This window comes from Salvelinus fontinalis, chromosome 21 (genome assembly GCF_029448725.1).
Source record: "Salvelinus fontinalis isolate EN_2023a chromosome 21, ASM2944872v1, whole genome shotgun sequence".
Classification (NCBI taxonomy): domain Eukaryota; kingdom Metazoa; phylum Chordata; class Actinopteri; order Salmoniformes; family Salmonidae; genus Salvelinus; species Salvelinus fontinalis.
The window spans coordinates 20,727,680-20,751,396 of NC_074685.1; the positions used below are offsets into that span (position 1 = coordinate 20,727,680).

Consider the following 23,717-nt stretch of genomic DNA (forward strand, 5'->3'; position numbering starts at 1 on the left):
ACAATGCCAATGTGAATTACCTTAAGACCTGTATCGAAAATAAATCAAACTTTTTTCCCTTTTTCCACACGTGTGTGTGTGTCCTCTTCTTCTCTTTCACTCTCTCTGATGTAATATATCTGTAGTCATCTTTAATCTTCCTGTCCCATTGTTCTCTATAGATCACAGGTGAGTGGGAGCAGCCCCTGCAGAATGACAGCAACTGCTGAAGGTACAAACAGCAACACTACAAACAATGAGCCTCTGTTTGATGTCAAGCATTCATCTGGTTCCTGCTCCTACAAAATTGTAGCACTTGTGTGGGCTGAGAGAGAGAGCGAGAGAGAGCGAGAGAGAGAGAGATAGATTTTATCGCTAATTTTGCTGCCCCTAACACAAAATTAAGCAACACAACTACACCCTTTTGACTAAACCTGTACTTTGGCCAAAATATATACAGTTGGGAGGAGAAAACCTCTCCCAACGCTGAGAACCAATTAGTGATCAGGTCAATCATCCCGACCAACCTGGAACACAGTAAAAACAGATGTGCCAGAGTTTAAGACTCAGCACAGAAAGGACACCCCTCCCCAACAGTAGGATCCAGGTGTACCAGATACATATTGGCTCCATGTATTATCCTCCATTGGAGGTCAGCTGTTCTCTTATCAATAGGCAGTTTGTATAATGATCGCCAACAGCCTTTTGGGGAGGCACCTGGACCAAGCACACCCGCCCACCTCGTCGATGTTACCCCTTCCAGGGAAGAGGCATGGGACACCTTTACACATATTCTGTACATGGCCTTCTTTCCCACCTCCTTGAACTCCCCTAGCTCCGGGGTATCGAAGGAGAGAAGCATCCCCATGTCCTCCTCGAATGCCCCTGCCGCAGCACAGTGCAGGGAACACATAATCCAGACCCTCCTTCCACCGATCAGAATTGGAAGTGTCAGTCACATACTGCAGATGAAGCACTGGCAAGGAGTCACAGACCTCAGCGACGACCTTCTTCAGTAGGCGAGATGATCGGATCCCTGCTCTTTCTCCCAGCTCCTCCAACGATCTGCTCCTGCTCCGCATCAGATGACCCAGCTTAGTACACCCCACACCTAACAGGCATGAACGTAGGCTGGCTGAACCCAGAACACGGGAATCGATGCCAGTGTTGTGAAAAAGAGGCTTACTGTAAAGAAAGGTGCTGTGTAAGGACTAGCAAGCAGAGAACAAAACGGAAACCAATTATTCCATGGGTTTATTGGTCTACTTGAAGGACTGTAAACTTAATGGTACTGACAGAAGAACACCAGGAGTTCTTCACTTCCACGGAGGGAGCATGACTTTGCCACCAGTGCCCTCCTCATGTTCTCCAATCCACAGTGATTTAGTGAGGAGGGCACTCTGTATCCACTCACAGACCCAACAAGTGGCTCAACTGGAGATTGCATAGGAACCTGAAGGGCAGCGTCATGATTAATTCTCCATCATGGTTCTGTCTGTGTGAAACGATCTCCCGGCTATTTGCAACAGAAAGAGACCATTGTACAACCGACAAACACTGCTCTTTGTTGGAAAGAAGAGGAGAATGAGTGAGATGTGACATGTTGATGGACGGTTGTGTGGAGGAGTGGGCCTTGGATATGGTTATATGGCCAGGAGATTTTCGATTCTTCTGATCAGAGCAGGAACAATGTGGGCCCTCTGTTCCTCTTTATTCCTGTATTCTAGACACCCTTTGATCAGATAATTGCCCCTCAGGCCCGGATTTTGAAGGCCCTGAGGGTCGCTGTGGCAACGTGGCTCGCCGTCCTATATTCCATTGAGTGGTCTTTAGTGGGTCCAGCTTCTGTGGGAAGGGGTGCTGTGTGTGCAGAAAGAAACAGGGTGACATGCTCCATGGGGCACGCTGGTCAGTTTAAATAGGTGGTTGCTTATAAACTCAGCAAAAAAATAAACGTCCTTTCACTGTCAAATGAGTTTATTTTCAGCAACTTAACATGTGTAAATATTTGTATGAACATAACAAGATTCAACAGCTGAGACATAAACTGAACAAGTTCCACAGACATGTGACTAACAGAAATGAAATAATGTCTCCCTGAACAAAGGGGGGGTCAAAATCAAAAGTAACAGTCAGTATCTGGTGTGGCCACCAGCTGCATTAAGTACTGCAGTGCATCTCCTCCTCATGGACTGCACCAGATTTGCCAGTTCTTGCTGTGAGATGTTACCCCACTCTTCCAACAAGGCACCTGCAAGTTCTCTGACATTTCTGGGGGGAATGGCAATAGCCCTCACCCTCTGATCCAACAGGTCCCAGACGTGGCTCTTCGCTCCGGGCTCTTCGCTGGCCATGGCAGAACACTGAAATTCCTGTCTTGCAGGAAATCACACACAGAACGAGCAGTATGGCTGGTGGCCTTGTCATGCTGGAGAGTCATGTCAGGATGAGCCTGCAGGAAGGGTACCACATGAGGGAGGAGGATGTCTTCCCTGTAATGCACAGCGTTGAGATTGCCTGCAATGACCATAAACTCAGTCCGATGATTCTGTGACACACCGCATCAGACCATGACGGACCCTCCACCTCCAAATACATCCCGCCCCAGAGTACAGGCCTCGGTGTAACGCTCATTCCTTCGACGATAAACGCGAATCCGACCATCACCCCTGGTGAGACAAAACCGCGACTCGTCAGTGAAGAGCACTTTTTGGCAGTTCTGTCTGGTCCAGCGATGGTGGGTTTGTGCCCATAGGCGACGTTGTTGCTGGTGATGTCTGGTGAGGACCTGCCTTACAACAGGCCTATAAGCCCTCAGTCCAGCCTCTCTCAGCCTATTGCGGACAATCTGAACACTGATGGAGGGATTGTGCGTTCCTGGTGTAACTCGGGCAGTTGTCTTTGCCATCCTGTACCTGTCCCGCAGGTGTGATGTTCGGATGTACCAATACTGTGCAGGTGTTGTTACATGTGGTCTGCCACTGCAAGGACGATCAGCTGTCCATCCTGTCTCCCTGTAGCGCTGTCTTAGGCGTCTCACAGTACGGACATTGCAATTTATTGCCCTGGCCACATCTGCAGTCCTCATGCCTCCTTGCAACATGCCTAAGGCACGTTCACACAGATGGGCAGGGACCCTGGGCATCTTTCTTTTGGTGATTTTCAGAGTCAGTAGAATGGCCTCTTTAGTGTGCTAAGTTTTCATAACTGTGACCTTAAATGCCTACTGTCTGTAAGCTGTTAGTGTCTTAACGAACGTTCCACAGGTGCATGTTCATTCATTGTTTATGGTTCATTGAACAAGCATGGGAAACAGTGTTTAAACCCTTTACAATGAAGATGTGTGAAGTTATTTGGATTTTTAAGAATTATCTTTGAAATACAGGGTCCTGAAAAAGGAAGGTTTCTTTTTTTGCTGAGTTTATATGTCCTGTTTCACTGTATGTACAAGTGGGTAACCTATACAAGTGGAAGGTGTGAAATGTGTTTTTTGCATATCCCAACTCCCCATGAGTCGCTCTTAGAGAGTGGGGTCACGGCCATGGTGAAAGTTAGGTCTGAATGTGGTAACAATACAGTTTCATATTTAAAGTAAAGATAGGACAGACAGTCTTGGGCAGAGGCTGTTGCATGACTGGATTCCTTCAGCCTCCGGAGATTTGCTGAAAGTCACACAAAGGGACGTGTGTGTGTTTGTTTTGCACAGAGAAAAGCCCTGCTCTGAGTTGAATTGGTCTCTAGTACGCTGTGCAAATATTTCATCTTTGTTGCTATGCTAATGCCCCACTACAGACTATGCAATGGCTCCCAGATGCAGAATGACACAATCACTCCAGCTAGCATCTTGTTTTACAGCAGTGATCCGATCACAACCTACACATTGCACCATACTAGATAGTTTCTCTTGCGCTCTCTCCCCCTCATCATTTCTGTTTCGTGTCTGTCTCTCTCTCTCGTGGACCGTGCAGGTGTAATGAATGAAAATATGTCCACCATTCATATTGGTGTGTGGGCACACACACGCAAACACATGCATGCACACACACACACACTTGCAAACACACGCACACAGTATAGTAGGGGAGTGTTGCAGGCTTACTAGGCTGTTGGTTTTTAAAGGTTGTTATTGTCGGGTTATCAGCTTTGACTTGTTGTGACTTGTTTTTAATTCCTTTTTTTTTAAATGACTTAGTGACATGCCTCAATTGCAAAATACAATTTGAAATTCCTGAAATTATTGTATCTAGGATAGACTAAAAGCACAGTTCAGTGGTGGCTTTCAACATTACTCTTTCAAATGTTTCCTTATTTTCATATCTGACCATGTACAATTTTGAACATTAGAACATCTTTGTGTGTGTAAGTAATTTGGGAATATAACAGGTGATTTCTGTGAGTAACTCATCCACCAGTCTGTTGTAAAATAATGTCTTCTTTGCTGGGGGCTGATTTGGGTATAATCCAAAACGCCATTATGGAAGAACAAATGATGCTTATTCTTCCATAATACTTTCTCTTACTGTTAGATTTAGATTTGTCTCAACACAAAGACTATTTCTTCATAAAATGCTATGGCAAATGCCCAAGAGATAATGTGAATCTTCAATTATGCACACATATCAACACAGTAGTACAGAAGTTTCTGAAATAGGACATTGTTTATTGAACACTACGAAGCATGTTTGACATGGGCATGAGTGGTCCGCTCTAACATCCAGCAATCTTGTTTATAAAGTTTCATAAAACTCCTGGTATAATAATACAAATGATTAATAATATAACAACACGTATAACAGTAATAATAATACAATTATTTTTATGAAACAACATTCCTATCAACTCTCCCACCTCTCAATAAATGTATATTTCACTGAGTAATGGCACTGGAATGGTTGTAAGCTTTGTCTTCTGCACACTTCAGTCGGAAGTCCGCAGTCAAACGTTTTAGACCATACAAGGATGATGTATGCTTATGTTTTGAAGTAGTGACATTTTATTATTTTCTTAAAAGCACTTTGGAAGTCCTTGTTGAAGTATGCGTAAATTATGGGATTCAGTAGGGAGTTGGAGTACCCGAGCCAGTTAATGACGTCCTCGAGCCACTTTGGCATTTGGCACGACTGGCAAAAGGGCATTACCAGGGCAACGATAAAGAAAGGCAACCAGCAAAATATAAAAGTGCCCATAATGATACCCAGGGTCTTTACCGTTTTGCGTTCTCTGGCCATGGCCATCTTTCTCTTTGCCTCCATGTTCTTATCGTGTCTGCTCTCAAAGAGCGGTTCGGAGTTGGGGGTGTTGGGGAGTGGCAGGTTGTTTTTCGAGTTGCTGTGAACCTCGATGATCTCCAGCGACTCACCGTCCTCCGCGTGCTTGACCGCGCCGTTTACGCACAGGGTCGGTTTGGGCTTCACGCTCCTCTTCCAGCTTTTACTCGGGTCGCCGTTGGTCCTCTTGTGAAAAAGAGTAGGGGACAGTCCCAAGCAAGAATCAGACACTTTCTTTTTATCTGTTTTACGCACTGTTCTCCTGATTCTAAACCTGGCGGCTTTGAATATCCGTCCATATAAGACCAACATGAGTATCAACGGAATGTAGAACGCGCCGAATGTTGAGTAGATTGTGTACCATGGGTCTCGACTTATCATGCACTGCTCGGGGTTTGCTATGTCCTCCGCCTTACTACTCGGCTGGGAACGCATGATCAACATGGGTGGAACAGAGATGGAGAACCCGACAAACCAAGTGACACTGATCAGAACCGCCGCTCTTCTGGGCGTCCTCTTCTTCATATACTCTATGGGTTCGGTAATGGCCCAGTACCTGTCCAAGGCGATGGCGCACAGGTGCAGAATGGATGATGTACAACATAACACATCTAAAGAGATAAAAATATCACATGGTACCTGTCCGAGAGCCCACCTGTTTAAGACTTGGTAAAGGGCCGCCATTGGCAACACCAGAACCGATACCATCAAGTCAGTCACGGCCAGAGACCCGATCAGATAGTTCCCTACATTCTGAAGATTTCTCTCCAGGGCGATAGCTGCAACCACACACGCGTTACCAAATATGGCACAGAGAATGAGCGCAGCCAGGAGAAAGGACGGGAAGATTTGGGAACTTAGTTTCACCTCCTCGGAATCAGCTGTCGAGGTTTCGTTTTGAGAATCAAATAGAAACCATGCGGCCGTCGAGTTGTTTCTTTCCTCCATGTTGATGAAAAAGGAAGCGCTCCTCAGTTACATTGTGTCATCTCCCGTGCCCAATAGAGCTCCACCCTTGGAGAGCGCATTGTGATCTACAGCTGGACTCTGCGCTGCGCGCTCAGCATTGTATGCACTCTGTGCCGGTTGGTGACGACTGACGAGAGGGTTCATTTATACCAGTGATGGAAAATACGTCAGTTGGCTGTGAGATTGAAAGAGATGTTCTGTCCGCACCAACAGTTGGACTCTCTGAGAGAGTGCGCGCATTGAGATGCAGGTGCTATCATCCCATTACCAACAGGATTTGAAAGAGCACTAATAACACTGAATTGGCATAGACACACACACGCGCGCGCGCACGCGCACACACACACTAGTTTTCAACGTTTTTATTTGTATGACGTATTTATTATTCAATGTTTAGATATGAGCAATAGCCTAAATTATTCTAGAAAACCACAGCTGTAACGGAAACCATAGGACTATGCCTGTCCTTTCTAATTACGAAAATATTACAAACGAATCTGCCATTGCTGTTCTTGCTTAACAAATAAAGATATGGAATTTATTGAAGTTATTTCTCAGATCAGCACCATGGACAGCGTACCTCGCTGTGACCAGGTCTGATGCTGCCACCTGGCGTAGACCTACTTGGCAGAGTGGATTACTTGTGAAGTTTGGTGCATCTGACGCTCCGTAACAAAAAGCAATGACGTCATTGTCCTCTAACTTTCGGACGAATTTTTCTTCCATGAAATTGTTAATTAATCGTTTCGAAGGGAAAGCATAGGAATTTGGAAATCCCAGGTAGGATATGTTATTTTTTCAGTATGGCAATTGTTTCAAAAGCCATCGTCATAAACATTTGCATTTGTCTAAAAGAATGAACAGAAATGTTGATCTAGCTGCACACCGCCTCACGAGAGGAGAAGAGTTTAGTTTTTAGATTGTTGCTTGCTAGACTTAGCTCAGCTGGCATGGCTAGTTTTGTATTTCACGTTATTAATAACAATCATTGACATTTGGATGTTGCCTTTTTTATTGTATTTTTTATTTACGTAGTAAATTATAGACTATCTAAATAAAGCCTAAATGTTTATTAGCTGTTATATCATGAATTTGGCGTGACGCTACTGTATAGGGCTATGGCCATGCACGGTTAGAGTAACTGCATCCATGAGCAAGGTTGAGTAGATAGGCCTACTGTCTCAATTTTGACTCTTAGTTGAAATGTTGTCAGTTATGTTCAAATGAAGGCTATATACGAATATAGGTACACATACAGTTAACCGTTTTCCAGCAGTTTTTCTGAAAACTCAAGAGTCATCATCACATGGATCATATTGTAATTCAACCTTATTTGGGTTCATCTTCTAACAGTGCTTCAGAAAAATTCCCATTAGCCTTATCACCTGTGCTGAATGCATATCACATGTTCTGGTATCCTCTCCATGAGAGGAAATACATGCTCCCTACCTATTTGTCTGTGTGTTGGCATTTAGCCTACTGTGCCCACTTTTTCATTGATTCTGTGGCAGATCAGAACAACAGACATCGGTCTCCATGGACATCCCAGGGGCGGTGGCTATGCTCCGCTGCAGAAAGTGTCGTAAAGGCTTTGTAGACACAACATGCCTGCATCCGGTGAGTGACGGGGTTACTTTTCCAGCTAGTATAGTGTATGTAAAGCACATAGGAAAGCATTCTAGCTCTGACTCCCAAGGCAATATTTCAGAGGCTGTCCATCAACCATCTCATGCTGCGTTCGCACATGTTTTCCACTAATTGGTATTTTGACCAATCACATCAGATCTTTTTCAGAGCTCATCTGAAGAAATCAAGGGAATTGGGCTGACTGTCTAAACAAAGCCTCAGAGTAGGAATGCTGATCTAGGATAATTTCCCCCCAGTCCATGTAATCTTATTTATTGTAATCTAAAAGGCAAAACTGATCCTAAATCAGCACCCCTACTCTGAGACATTTGTTACACACAGCCCTTGAAGGGCCCTGCCTTAGACTGCAAAAACATCCAAGTAATGTTGAGTGTAGTAAAGGTCAGTGACTGCAGTCCAAACAATCCAGTCATTCCCTCCTAAAGTTCATGAAGTCATGACCTAACCCGGTGGAACCAGACGGATCCATAGCTCACATTCTGATTCATGTAACTGTGACAGTGTTGCTTCCATCCTTCTCCTTGCCCCAACCAGGGTTGTAAAGAAGGGGTCAGCAACACATTTTATTTTGCCCCCCAAGGTTTTTAGAATAAAAAATGTACATATAAAAAAATACTAAAACGACCAGGAATTCAACTAAAAGTCTGTTCCCAAGTGTTCCCACAAATACAAGATTCTCAATGTAATCAAGGTGTGAAAGGATTGTTATTTTCAAATTCCATCTCTTTTGGGGTTTAGTTGTCAATATGCACTGTACAAGTTATCTTAATTATGTTCACCATCCTCTCTGACAAAAATCGGCCCATGGCTGAATCTAGTTTCCTACCCCTGATGTAAAGTCTCTCAGTGGTAGGTGAGAAAATAGAGCAGCACGTGTCTTTAGCATTTTATTAGCATCCCCATTAGTCACTGCTAACACAGCAGCTACTCTTCCTGGGGTCCACACAAAACATGAAATGCTACAAAACATAAATAGACAATATCAACTCAAGGACATAACTACACACATTTAATATAAGTATATACACTTTCATACACTTAGGCTACTGTACATCACTATAGACAACAACACATAGCTTTCGCAACGCACAGTGCTGCTTTTACCTAAACCACTTAAGACGCACTCATTCAACCAATTACACATTTCCCCCGGCACATACATTTCACTATTCTGCTTATATGAAATAAACAAAACCGTGCATCAGACGGAGTTTCACCATAGGTCCTTCACTCCTGTTCAGTTCATAAAAGGAAAAGAGCAATGTTTCTTCAGTAGGGAGAGCCAGGCTGGTGTTATAACATATGGTTAGGAGTTGACCGGGTCTGTACTGGGTAAAGATGGGACTTTATCTCCCTACAGATAGTGCCTGATGATGACACAACGGCAGCAGGTACATGCAGTGTCTGGCACATGAACGTTGATACACTGCCAGAGTGGATACTGACGTCAGTTCACCAGGTAAGGGTTTGTGTTTGTACAGCTGTGTGCTAGTGTTTGATTTGCACTGTGTTCTTTTGTAACTTTTGAATAAAAATTTGAGACAATCCTATCAGTTCTGATGTCCTCTTTCTGCAGGCCCAGTGGACAGTGGGGAAGCTGAACTGCGAGAACTGTGGTGCTCGCCTGGGTGGCTTCAACTTTCTCAACAACACCAAATGCTCCTGTGGTCAGGAGTCCACCGTGCACCTTAGCAAGAGTCGGGTCGACCAGGACCATAAACGCTACCTTCATGTGGTCAGACCGCAGACGACGAGAGGTAGGGGAGGACCGGGCTGCCTGAAGGGCGTGTCGGGGGGTTTTCACAGTGAGCAGGACAGGTCAGAGGTCGGGGAAGACTTTCTGGTTGGCTCACAGCTCTGCTGTACTTCTGTGTCCCGCCTTACCGCTGAGAGCCGACCAATCACACCACACCCAGATGCATTTTTCCAGTTGGCTGACATCAGAGCCACCCAATCAGTTCCATTGAGCTCCCCCAGCATTGTTTCTCATATGAAGTCTGGTGCGAGGGGCAGGTTGGAACCCTCCTGTAGCTCTGGCTCCCAGACTGGCCCTGTAGAAGTGACTGAGGGAGAGGTGAGGACTGGGACAGAGCAGCTGCCCCATTCACCTGTTGTGTCCTACACCCCTCATCTATTTGCAACTAGTATTATTAGGTCACCTACCTGCTTATCACCTCTGACTAGAGAGGCCCCTGGTTCTCGTCTTCTCTCCCTGAGAGGGCCAGGTGTCTCACACATCCCTGGGGAGCAGGAGGAGGACGTGGAGGAGGAGAGAAGGGGAACCCCCACAGAGCTCCAGGCCCAGCTAGTAGCCAACAATGCTTCTCCAGCCATGCAAAGGTTCAGCAAGAGAGAGAAGAACCGGCTGAAGAGCCAGAGGCGGAAACAGAGGAAGAAAGAGCGCTGGCTCCACTCCCAGGAACAGGTGAGAATTGGTCATGGCCTCAATTGAGATCGGACGGTTATTTACAGGTAGAGAGAAAGAGACACTTGCTTTGACAATGTTAAAATATGTTTCCCATGCCAATAAAGCCATTGAATTGAATTGAGATAAGTGTCAGTAAGAAAGACATCTGGCTGTAACAGAAATGTCTCATGGAGTTATGCATGTAATGGTAAGTCAAACATTCATACAGTTTAGTTTGTCCAGTATTTTAGTTACATTGCATTTTTGTGAGATTATTCTTGACCATTTTGTTGAGCTGACAAGAAGACCACAGTGGAGTCCCTGTGGTTGTTAGTCTGACACTGTTTACCACAAGCAGTTACATGTATGACACACATTTCAAAGTCCTTCACCTTACTTTTACTGTGTCTGGAAGGGGGAAAGTTATATCTTGCGTTTGATAATGTCGTCGCCCATCAGCTAAGCAAACACAAACACAGAAGATTAGTGAGTTGGGTGTTGCCTGCCAGGTGGGTGACTACATTTCCCTGTGTTGTCAGCAGTAGCAGAGAGATTGTTGGTTGACAGTGGCCAGTGTGGACCTACAGTGTATATGATTGAGAGACACTTACAGTACTGTGGAGTGTGGACTACAGGTACTACGCTTGTTCTAGTCTAACTGACCATAGAAAAGAACAACACCATGGCATTCTCTTGTGGATGTACCCAGATTAGAGGTTGATTTATGTGGTTTGATAAAGTTGGCTAATCTATTGCCATGTAGTTTACCAATTAAATGGTCTGACGGAGATGTGGACATACTCGGTATAAAAATCTCAAAAGAAAGAAATGATCTCACTCCAATAAATTTTTATAGAAAGTTAGCAAAAATAGATAAGATCTTGCTACCATGGAAAGGAAAATACTTGTCTATTTGTGGAAAAATCACCCTGATTAACTCTTTAGTCATATCACAGTTTACCTATTTGCTTATGGTTTTGCCTACACCTAGTGACCTGCTTTTTAAATTATATGAACAAAAAATATTCCATTTTATTTGGAACGGCAAGCCAGATAAAATTAAAAGGGCCTATTTATATAACGAATATGAATTCGGAGGGCAGAAATTATTAAATATTAAAGCATTAGACCTCTCACTAAAGGCATCAGTCATACAAAAGTTATACTTAAATCCAAACTGGTTCTCTAGTAAATTGGTACAAATGTCTCATCCTATGTTCAAGAAGGGCCTTTTTCCCTTTATTCAGATTACACCTGCTCACTTTCGGTTGTTTGAAAAGGAAATAATCTCCAAAATATCATTATTTTTTAAACAAGCCTTAGAAAGTTGGTTGCAATTTCAGTTTAATCCACCTGAAAGGACGGAACAAATAGTACAACAAATATTGTGGTTAAATTCAAATATAGTAATTGATAAAAAAACTGTATTTATCGAAGAAATGTTTAAAAAAGGTATAATTTTTGTGAATGATATCATAAATAGGACTGGTGGAGTTATGTCACACATGCAGCTAACACAGACATATGGAAATGTCTGCTCTACCCAAAATTACAACCAATTAATTGCAGCATTACCACAAAAATGGAAGAGGCAAGTAGAAGGGGAAAAAAGTAAGGAACTTGTATGTCGGCCCTGTATTAAAGAACATAAATGGTTAAAGAAAAGTGTGATAAATAAAAACATATACCAATTTCATTTAAGGACCAAAAAACTGACAGCTGTGCCATATAAATTGCAAAATAGTTGGGAAGAGATTTTCGATGTACCCATTCCATGGCACATGGTTTATGAATTGATACGCAAAACAACGCCGGATTCAAAACTTCGAATTTTTCAATTTAAATTACTGTACAAAATTCTTGCAACTAACAGAATGTTATATATATGGGGTATACAATCTTCCCAGCTCTGCAGATTCTGTTGTGAGGAGGCAGAGTCATTAGATCATTTATTTTGGTATTGTCCGCATGTAGCTCGTTTTTGGTCACAGGTCCAGGAATGGCTGAAGAATTGCAACATTTGCCTAGAACTAACGCTACAGATAGCAATACTGGGGGATTTGAAAAGCCATAGTCAATCAATCAATAATATAATAATTATTTTAGCAAAAATGTTTATTTTTAATTTACAATCTGTAGAAGCTATGAGAATAGGAAGGTTCAAATCTTTTGTGAAGCATCACAGCACAGTTGAAAAATATATGGCAAATAAAAATCCGAAATGGATGATGTTGGAAGATAGATGGGAAGGGTTGAGTGGAACTGAAGGGTGGGACTAATAACAAGATAAACAATGTAGGGCATACGGGATCTGTGAAATGTGTATAGGTGTGGAGCTTTTGTGAAATAGCACAGTTACAAGTGGAAATAAAATTGGATGGACAACAGAAATAGAAGAAGGACTAAGAACAAACAAGAGAGAACTATTATAAAGTAGTCTGTGTATGTAAAATAGGTATAAGATGTATAAATTGAAGGTAAAAGCAGAAGTGTTTATTAGTTTACTCCAATTGGGGGAGCGGTGGTAGGGTTGTGGGGAATAATAATAAAGGTATATTCTTTAAAAAAGTATGTATGTCTATATAGGTATGTGTATGTATATATGTATATATGTATGCATGCGTGTATGGATATATATATTTACCCCCAAAAAATATGGGGGATTGGAAATGATGCAGACAATTACATTGGAAGCAACATTCTTTCCGCAATATTAAGCTGATCACCCCCCAAAAAAAAAAAAAAAAAGTTGGCTAATCTTGTGCCAAGATGAGTTTCATTGTTTTTGGTTGATAGCTTGTAAACTCAAGCCCTTCCACGAACCACTCATCATGGTTACAGTCGGTCTCTGTGATATGGGTATCTGAATTGGGGTGACTAGTGCATGTCAACAAGCCGTCCATTCTGCCCAAACCATAGACTCTATTTTGCGGTCAGTATTCTCTCACAATGACACTCGACGGGCTGATTGGAGTGCTCTCATCATATGTGAGCATCATGTGCAAAGTGAACAAAGAGATGTAAAAAGCAACAAACGGGCCAAATGTCCCCTCCCTTTCCAAAATTCAGAAGATGCAAGCACCTGCGTAATCGTGATTTGTCCAAATGATCAGTGATGACAAATCAAAGTGCCAGAATCAAAGTTCCTCGCTAGTCGTTGCATCCCACAGTCTGTTGACAGACGCTATGATACCATTTATGTTACGTGTCTGTCCACAAGAGATTAGTAGTGCTACTGTGTTACTGTTGGATATTATTTTCCATATTGCCTCACTATTATTTGATCTTATTGTATATAGAGTGTGACAGGGCTGCTAACAGACAGTGAGGAGGTGGACAGAGAGGGCTACACCTGCGCTGTGTGCCTGGATGTCTACTTCAGTCCCTATAGCTGTCACCCCTGTGGCCACATCTTCTGTGAGCCCTGCCTCCGCACGCTGGCCAAGAACCGGCCGGCCAACACCCCCTGTCCCCTCTGCCGCACCCTCATCTCACACACACTCTTCCAGAAAGGTGAGCTACGGCATCAATTTATTGTGCATACTCCTCCCAATGGTTCCGTTATTGATAACAAATAGCTGTTTTCTCCATAGCTGTAAATAGTAAGAAGCCCTTTGAGAGTTGTAACTAAATTTGTTTAAATTGCCTTTTGGTTTCAGAGCTCAACCAGACAGCTAAGAATTTTTTCCCGAAGGTCTACCACTCACGGAAACACAACTTTCAAAAAGCCAACTGTGCTAAATTGCCTCTTCCCAACTGCCGAAAACGTTTCCGCATCTTTTGGGGTAAGGTATATTGTGGATGTGGATATATTGTGTGTTGCTTGCAGTAGATATCTGATCATCTGTAACTCAGTTTGTCTTATTTTTGTGCGGTCTTGTAAGCTCTTATGCAACAAACATGTTATAATTCTCATGTAACTAATGAATTTCTCACAAAGTGAATGTCTCTTTTAGTTAACTAGCATGCCAAGCTTGAGCAGTACTAAACAAAAACGCATTATTGTAAATGTGTACTCTAGGGACTGTGTCTGCCTCCCTCTCTGACCCCAGTTTTCCTGTTTGTATCCCAGGGTACCAGGGGCAGGTGGCTCCAGGGAGGTGGTGGCACTTTGCCCCAGCAGGCTTCGCCCTGGATGCCTTGGACCTGGCCGACATGCGCGGCTGGTTCTTCGATATTGACCTGGTCATCATCTACATCCACTCTGTCAACTGGATACTGGCCCTGCTGGTTCTTTGCTTTCTAGCATACTTCTTCTTGTCTTGAGTGCTGTTCGTGTGTTTAGCCAGTGATGGCTGACCTCTAAAAATGGTACAGCTGGGGTTTCTGGGTGATGTAGTATTGTGCCTAATAGTGCTTACTGCCAGGTAACTCACCTGTCACCTCCATATGTTAACTGGAATCATGAGCAGTCTTGAGTGGAACTGGAACTGTGAGATGTTTTTTTGTTGCAGTTTTGGAGGTCATATATATAGAAATACTAGTACTCACATGAAGTTGTGTAGATGGGCTTATTTCATATTTTGTGAGAGTTTTACCCAAAATGTTTTTACTGTAAATCCAAAATTGTTTTATGAGGGGTAGAAGTGTAATAGAAGTGAAAACGAAAGACCAATAATTATTATTGTTTAAAAAAAAAATCAGGTTAGGGAATGCACAGATATCTATAATAATAGGCCTATTTTGACAGATGTATGACCAGTGGGCCCGCTCTGTCAAGGACTTCCCTCAGGTCATCAACATGAAGGTAGCATAATCACATACAGTACCAGTCAAAAGTTTGGACACACCTACTCATTCCAGGGTTTTTCTTTATTTTTACTATTTTCTACATTGTAGAATAATAGTGAAGACGTCAACTAGGAAATAACATGTGGAATCATGAAGTAAGCAAAAAAGTGTTAAACAAATCAAAATATATTTTATATTTGAGATTCTTCAAAGTAGCCACCCTTTGTCTTGATGACAGCTTTGTACCCTCTTGGCATTCTCTCAACCAGCTTCATGAGGTAGTCACCTGGAATGTGTTTCAATTAACAGGTGTGCATTGTTAAAAGGTAATTTGTGGAATTTCTTTCCTTCTCAATGTGTTTGAGGCAATCAATTGTGTTGTAACAGGGTAGGGGTGGTATACAGAAGATAGCAAGTCCATATTATGGCAAGAACAGCTCAAATAAACAAAGAGAAACGACAGTCCATCATCATTCCTTTCAGACATGAAGGTCAGTCAATATGGAAAAGGTCAAGAACTTTGAAAGTTTCTTCAAGTACAGTTACAAAAACCATCAAGCACTATGATGAAACTGGCTCTCATGAGGACCGGCACAGGAAAGGAAGACCCAGAGTTACCTCTGCTGCGGAGGATAAATTCATTAGAGTTAACTGCACCTCAGAAATTGCAGCCCAAATAAATGCTTCACACAGTTCAGCAGACACATCTCAACAACTGTTCAGAGGAGAATGCGTGAATCAGGCCTTCATGGTCGATTTTGCTGCAAAGAAACCACTACTAAAGGACACCAATAAGAAGAAGAGACTTGCATGGGCCAAGAAACACGAGCAATGGACATTAGACCAGTGGAAATGTGTCCTTTGGTCTGATGAGTCCAAATGTGAGATTTTTGGTTCCAACCGCCGTGTCTTTTTGAGACGTAGAGTAGGTGAACGGATTACCTCCGCATGTGTAGTTCACACCGTGAAGCATGTAGGAGGAGGTGTGATGGTGTAGGGGTGCTTTGCTGGTGACACTGTCTGATTTGATTTAGAATTCAACGCACACTTAACCAGCATGGCTACCACAGCATTCTGCAGCGATACACCGTCCCATCTGGTTTGCGCTTAGTGGGACTAACATTTTTCAAAAGGACAATGACCCAACACACCTCCAGGCTATGTAAGGGCTATTTGACAAAGAAGGAGAGTGATGGAGTGCTGCATCAGATGATCTGGCCTCCACAATCACCCAAACTCAACCCAATGAAGATGAGTTGGACTGGAGAGTGACGGAAAAGCAGCCAACAAGTGCTCAGCCTATGTGGGAAGACTGTTGGGAAAGCATTCCAGGTGAAGCTGGTTGAGAGAATGCCAAGAGTGTGCAAAGCTGTCATCAAGGCAAAGGGTGGCTACTTTTAAATATATATTGATTAGTTTAACACTTGTTTGGTTACTACATGATTTCATATGTGTTATTTCATAGTTTTGATGTCTTCACTAGTATTCTACAATGTAGAAAATAGTACAAATAAAGGAAAACCCTTTAATGAGTAGGTGTGTCCAAACTTTTGATTGACAATGTACATCTCATATAACTATAAACTTTTTATTCAATATGCACTACAAGACCTAAAGTATGTGGATACCTACTCGGTGAACATCTCATTCCAAAATCATGGGCATTAATATGGAGTTTCCCCCTTGCTGCTATAACAGCTTCCACTCTTCTGGGAAGGCTTTCCTCTAGATGTTGGAACATTGCTGTTGGGTCAAGGGCGTTACTGAGGTCGGGCACTGATGTTGGGCGATTAGGCATGGCTCACAGTCGGCGTTCCAATTCATCCCAAAGGTGTTCTATGGGGTAGAGGTCAGGGCTCTGTGCAGGCCAGTCAAGTTCTTCCACACCTATCTTGACAAACCATTTCTGTATGAGCCTCGTTTTGTGCACTGGGGCATTATCGTGCTGAAACAGGAAAGGGACTTAAGTTGGATGCACAGAATTGTCTAGAATATGATTGTATGCTACAGTGTTAAGATTTCCCTTCACTGGAACCAAGTTGCCTAGCCCAAACCATAAAAACCATCCCCAGACCATTATTGCTTCACCAAACTTTACAGTTAGCACTATGCATTGGGGCAAGTAGCGTTCTCCTGGCATCTGCCAAACCCAGATTTGTCAGAGGGACTGCCAGTAAAGTGTAATTCATCACTCCGGAGAACGAGTTTCCACTGCTCCAGAGTCCAATGGTGGAGAGCTTTACACCACTCCAGCCAACGATTAGCATTGCGCATGGTGATCTTAGGCTTGTGTGCGCGGCTGCTCAGCCATGGAAACACATTTCATGAACAGTTTTTCTGCTGGAGTTGCTTCCAGAGGCAGTTTGGAACTCGGTAGTGAGTGTTACAACCCAGGACAGATTATTTTTACGCATGTAACAGTATAACTTTAAACCGTCCCCTCGCGCGAACCAGGGACCCTCTGCACACATCAACAACGGTCGCCCACGAATCATCGTTACCCATCGCTCCACAAAGGCCGCGGCCCTTGCAGAGCAAGGGGAAACACAATTTCTAGGTTTCAGCGCAAGTGACTTAACTGATTGAAACGCTATTAGCGCGTACCCTCTAACTAGCTAGCCATTTCACATCCGTTACACGCGCTACACGCTTCAACACTCGGTGGTCCCGTTCTGTGAGCTTCTGTGGCCTACCACTTCACGGCTGAGCCCTTGTTGCTCCTAGATGTTTCCACTTCACAACAACAGCACTTGACCGGGGCAGCTCTAGCAGGGCAGAAATTTGGCAAACTGACTTGTTGGAAAGGTGGCATCTCTATGAGGCGCTACATTGAAAAACCCTGAGCTCTTCAGTAAGGCCATTCTGCTGCCGATGTTTGTCTATGGAGATTTTATACACCTGTCAGCAACAGGTGTGTGTGAAATAGCCGAATCCGCTTATTTGAAAGGGTGTCCACATACTTTTGTATATATAGTGTATTTTAGTGCTGTTGCAATTTTGTGTTACAGGGACTCATTGTAATATTTTGTCTTACCAGTGTGTCATTCAGTGTATTACCAATGATAGACATCTTATATACATTTTACAGAACAAATTGCCAAATCTCTGGTAAGTTATGTGTCAAATGTACAGTTTTCATTGGTTTGCAATTGTGGTGACAATAATACATGGGGTTGCTTGCAGCCAACAGTAGTAGCCTGTATGTCTGTATTCTTCTGTATCTCACATCGGTCGGGGAGGCTGCGATGTGCGTAAATTGATGAGATTTACTTTGAGCATTCATATTCCTGCTGGTCTTTGAATGTGCTGTTGCCCATGCCAGATACGAATAATATTTGGAGATATTTGCGTTTATTCTCAATACTTTCCTGCGACAGACCCGCTTGCTTTGGAGTCGTCGACGCCTCAACAGTTAACGGGATGCCGGAGCAGTGACAAATGGTTGGCCCAGCTCCCGGTGAATTCGCTTCTCATGTGAAGGCACGACAGAAGACCGTTCAGCCGCAGTTGGCCTTCTGCTTGGGTGAAGGTGACTCGCTTCGCCGCTGAGGAGAGAGATGCAGAGAAGAAGCTGCAAGCCATACACTACTTGCTGTCGTCCTGCAAGCTGAACATACGAATATTATAGATAGGCTGTCCGTGGGATTTTATCAGTGACTGTATGCATGTGTTCTGCACCGAACGGGCGCATTAACCGCCCCAGATCCGCAGCGAACATTTTCCAGCTCGGCAAACCACCGCAGAGGGACCCCGAGCGCCGGGAGAGCACCGAGAGCGCGCGGAAAGCCCAGCGGGCCGTAGGCGACTGTAGGATGGTGAGATATGATCTATCGTGCATTGGTAAAAGCAATGGAGTCATTTCTGCCGTACTAGTATAAGAGCAGACACTATCCTATATATATTTTACCCACAACAAATTAAAATGCGCAACGCTAGATATACTAAATATAATTAACCAGAGACATTTTCTTACCATTTATCTGCCAACTAAGTCGTAGATGGGAGTCCAGGAGCCATAGAGAAATTCATTTAAGAATGTCCTTGAATGGTTTCTTAACGCTTTAAGGTGCGATAGACTAAATAATGTATGTTGCACTCAGAAGGGCATGACACAAGTATAGCTACTACAATATTACACCAATGTGCCACAATTAGTAGTTGTGTGTATATATCTATGTATATATATATGTGTGTGCGTGTGTCTTTATAGTGCAATAGTGTTATTAAACTTTAGGCCTATATTGGGCCCTTGAAATCCTATGGAGCTATGCATTGACTTGCTGAAAGGGGATATTTGTACATGTTGCTTCTCAGACTGTCCAAGAATTCAACACTCTAGTGGCGCTGTACCGAGAACAGGTCATCTCTATTGGGGAGATTTCTGCCGATTGTCCCTCTTTACGGGCCGTGCTGCACCGTACCAGGACCAAAGGATGCGCTATGGCTCAAGCTGCTCATCAGAACCTCACCGTGATATCTGGGTCTGGGTAAGGAATCTGCGTCTACGATATACGGATAGGCTACAATTTAATGAATGTGATCTGTTGACATCTTCAATCGTCACTGGGGCTGTCCACGGTGCTAGTGTGTCAATCCAAGCCCTGCTATTCGACAGGATAATTAAATACAGTAGCAGGGTTGGGTTCAATTCCATTTCAATTCAGAAAGTAAACCAAATTCCAATTCCACGTTTTACTAAAACCCATTAAAGATAATTGATTTGGAATTTCAGTGTAGACTACTTCCTGAATTGACTGGAATTCAAATAAAATGTACCCCAAGCCTGTACCGTGGGCTGCTTGGAATCTATGATACAGTTACTGGACGTGATATGTTGATGTCTTCAATTGCCGCTGGAGCTGTCCTTGTTGCTAAGTGTAATCTACTCATAAATGATCTGCTCTTTGCTTAGCCATTAAAGACCCCTCACACCTCCAGTCCCTTTAGAGCAAGGATGGGCAATTAGCGCCTGCGGCCCCCCTTATGTAGGCCCATGGATCAACAAAAATGTTACTTAGGCCCTTATGTGCATGTGTGGGTATGGATGTGGATATGTAGACCCTTAAGCCACTGTGGCCCCCCATGATGAGTTCAGATTTTTTGTGGTCCCCACCAAAGTTGCCCCCCACCCCTGCTTTAGAGCCAGGGGGATTCACGAAGGGCTAGAATAGGAGCCAGTGATAAGATTTGAAACTGTCCATTCTCCTACTGTATGTGTATGTGTTGTAGGCCAGAGGATGGGGAGATCCACCCAGAGATCTGCCGGCTCTTCATCCAGTTGCAGTGCTGCCTGGAGATGTTCATCACGGAGATGCTCAAGTCCATGTGTCTATTGGGGGTACTGCAGCTCCACAGGAAAGGTGAAATACCAATCTCAACCAGCAGAGGGCAGGATAGTTCAGATAAATGTCAAGATAGAGAGTAGTATGTCTACACAATGAAATAAGTAGCTACAATATGAAATACATGGCATCACAGGTTACCCAGTATTATATGTTGATCATATCCCAGGAAAGGATTCGTACCCGGAGCCCAGGCTGGACTTCAAGATGGATGAGAGTTCTGATGTACCCATCCTGGAGGAGCGCTCCTCCTCACCTGTGGACTACCAACATGAGTCCTGGCTGGTGTGCACCGATATTGAAAACATAGAGAGGTATAGTGTAATGCAATATGCTTACACACTCATGGTCTCTCGTGGTCAACAGAAAGCCCAGGCCACATAGTACTGTTTAAGCCATACATTAATAGAATTATCAACAGATTGGACATTACAAGTTATAATAGACGTCCATGTTTCAGTTTGTGTGTAGGCTTCCTCTGTGACCATGTAGAGGTGGTAAATAGATTTACCCATGATTCACCCTGTCTCCTCAGGGACATGCGAGAGATGAGAAACCTACTCAGCAAACTTAGGGAGACCATGCCTTTACCACTAAAAAACCAAGGTAAGTAGCATTTGTACTGTAAGAGTGTGTTAAATCATGAAAGATACACGAGATGGAAGGCACTGCACTGTACTCAGGCTCCTCTGTCTGTGTTGTCTAGATGACAGCAGTCTGCTGAATCTCACTCAATACCCACTAGTCAGGCAGAGGAAGAGGCGCTTCTCTGGGTTCTGCTGCCTGGTGTCTGGCTGAGTCAGTCGGGTCCTGCAGGCAGCAGCAAGGGCAGCACACCAACCCTACACAACACCTTACATGTTATTACTGCCATTTGGGGAAGGAACTTTCTGATCAGTCTGTCTTTATTTTGTAATATGATTATATGTAGAAAAAAGCTATTCAAATATAATGTTACAAACATGCATATTTTGCTATTATATTATTCAAGCTGTCTCTCTTTGTAGAAAAGGAGGACCCTTAGGTCTATAGACGAGCACAAACAGATGTGCCAAACTGATGCCATGAGAGATGCAGTATGTTGGTAGACAGCTTTGCCTAATCTTTGCCTTCAGACATCTTCCTCAGAATGTCATTATATTTCTTCACTGTGCAATGCTTCTTTTGCAGTCTTCCATGAAAAGGAAATCTGTCTCCAACTTACTTTTTCCATCACAAGGGCTTTGCAATGCTCCATATCAAAAACATTTCTCATTTAATGTAAATACAGTATATAAATGGTGGTAAATGTTTTGTATGAAACTTTCTTTGAATAATGTAACTATAGATTATCTAAAGATTGGATGTCTAAATCGTTTGCATTGATTTATTTTGATGTCTTGGCCGGAAGTGTACAGCATGAATATTGCTATTTGTACTGTGGTAGATGTGTAGTGTATAGATGTTGTGCTATAGATTGTTCTACGGCTGACAGTATGTATAGGCCATTTTATAATGTGAATAAACTTTTTGTATTTAAATAATCATTTTTTTGTCTGGTTTATAGAGAGGCTCTGATCTGTTGTTTCTTGTTGGTTTCAGAGCCCACACATGATGTCCGCTTAAAGTATACTTCAAATGAAGGAGACAAATTAACCTATTCTTTGTACATTACATTTTTACATTTAAGTCATTTAGCAGACGCTCTTATCCAGAGCGACTTACAAATTGGTGCATTCACCTTATGACATCCAGTGGAACAGCCACTTTACAATAGTGCATCTAAATCTTTTAAGGGGGGGTGTCAGAAGGATTGCTTTATCCTATCCTAGGTATTCCTTAAAGAGGTGGGGTTTCAGGTGTCTCCGGAAGGTGGTGATTGACTCCGCTGTCCTGGCGTTGTGAGGGAGTTTGTTCCACCATTGGGGTGCCAGAGCAGCGAACAGTTTTGACTGGGCTGAGCGGGAACTGTACTTCCTCAGTGGTAGGGAGGCGAGCAGGCCAGAGGTGGATGAACGCAGTGCCCTTGTTTGGGTGTAGGGCCTGATCAGAGCCTGAAGGTACTGAGGTGCCGTTCCCCTCACAGCTCCGTAGGCAAGCACCATGGTCTTGTAGCGAATGCGAGCTTCAACTGGAAGCCAGTGGAGAGAGCGGAGGAGCGGGGTGACGTGAGAGAACTTAGGAAAGTTGAACACCAGACGGGCTGCGGCGTTCTGGATGAGTTGTAGGGGTTTAATGGCACAGGCAGGGAGCCCAGCCAACAGCGAGTTGCAGTAATCCAGACGGGAGATGACAAGTGCCTGGATTAGGACCTGCGCCGCTTCCTGTGTGAGGCAGGGTCGTACTCTGCGGATGTTGTAGAGCATGAACCTACAGGAACGGGCCACCGCCTTGATGTTAGTTGAGAACGACAGGGTGTTGTCCAGGATCACGCCAAGGTTCTTAGCGCTCTGGGAGGAGGACACAATGGAGTTGTCAACCGTGATGGCGAGATCATGGAACGGGCAGTCCTTCCCCGGGAGGAAGAGCAGCTCCGTCTTGCCGAGGTTCAGCTTGAGGTGGTGATCCGTCATCCACACTGATATGTCTGCCAGACATGCAAAGATGCGATTCGCCACCTGGTCATCAGAAGGGAGAAAGGAGAAGATTAATTGTGTGTCGTCTGCATAGCAATGATAGGAGAGACCATGTGAGGTTATGACAGAGCCAAGTGACTTGGTGTATAGCGAGAATAGGAGAGGGCCTAGAACAGAGCCCTGGGGGACACCAGTGGTGAGAGCGCGTGGTGAGGAGACAGATTCTCGCCACGCCACCTGGTAGGAGCGACCTGTCAGGTAGGACGCAATCCAAGCGTGGGCCGCGCCGGAGATGCCCAACTCAGAGAGGGTGGAGAGGAGGATCTGATGGTTCACAGTATCGAAGGCAGCCGATAGGTCTAGAAGGATGAGAGCAGAGGAGAGAGAGTTAGCTTTAGCAGTGTTGAGCGCCTCCGTGATACAGAGAAGAGCAGTCTCAGTTGAATGACTAGTCTTGAAACCTGACTGATTTGGATCAAGAAGGTCATTCTGAGAGAGATAGCAGGAGAGCTGGCCAAGGACGGCACGTTCAAGAGTTTTGGAGAGAAAAGAAAGAAGGGATACTGGTCTGTAGTAAGTACATTAGAGTGTCTAGGTTGAAAAACAGACGCCTCACAAGTCCTCAACTGGCAGCTTCATTAAATAGTACCAGCAAAACACCAGTCTAAACGTCAACAGTGAAGATGCGACTCCGGGATGCTGGACTTCCAGGTAGTTGCAAAGAAAAAGCCATATTTCAGACTGGCCAATAAAAAGAAAAGATTATGATGGGCAAAAGAACACAGACACTGGACAAAGGAACTCTTCCTAGAAGGCCAGC

At 43.8% G+C, this 23,717-nt stretch overlaps 3 protein-coding genes across 3 annotated transcripts; 2 read left to right on the forward strand and 1 right to left on the reverse strand.

The window, feature by feature from the left end:
* Nucleotides 1-4,618: 4,618 nt before the first annotated feature.
* htr1ab (5-hydroxytryptamine (serotonin) receptor 1A b) lies at nt 4,619-6,477 on the reverse strand. The gene has a single exon (XM_055874252.1). The coding sequence runs from the start codon at nt 6,192-6,194 to the stop codon at nt 4,950-4,952; it is 1,245 nt and encodes a 414-aa protein (XP_055730227.1). The 5' UTR covers nt 6,195-6,477; the 3' UTR covers nt 4,619-4,949.
* Nucleotides 6,478-6,649: 172 nt separating this feature from the next.
* rnf180b (ring finger protein 180b) lies at nt 6,650-18,195 on the forward strand. The gene is made up of 7 exons (XM_055874251.1): nt 6,650-6,995; nt 7,727-7,832; nt 9,223-9,321; nt 9,439-10,287; nt 13,569-13,782; nt 13,929-14,054; nt 14,342-18,195. Exons 2-7 carry the CDS (start codon nt 7,752-7,754, stop codon nt 14,533-14,535), a joined length of 1,563 nt encoding a protein of 520 aa, XP_055730226.1. The 5' UTR covers nt 6,650-6,995; nt 7,727-7,751; the 3' UTR covers nt 14,536-18,195.
* A 33-nt stretch (nt 18,196-18,228) lies between these two features.
* On the forward strand, nt 18,229-21,283 carry LOC129818407 (regulator of G-protein signaling 7-binding protein B-like). Its single transcript, XM_055874254.1, has 6 exons — nt 18,229-18,815; nt 19,315-19,487; nt 20,230-20,360; nt 20,512-20,656; nt 20,878-20,948; nt 21,049-21,283. Exons 1-6 carry the CDS (start codon nt 18,666-18,668, stop codon nt 21,138-21,140), a joined length of 762 nt encoding a protein of 253 aa, XP_055730229.1. The 5' UTR covers nt 18,229-18,665; the 3' UTR covers nt 21,141-21,283.
* Nucleotides 21,284-23,717: the final 2,434 nt, after the last annotated feature.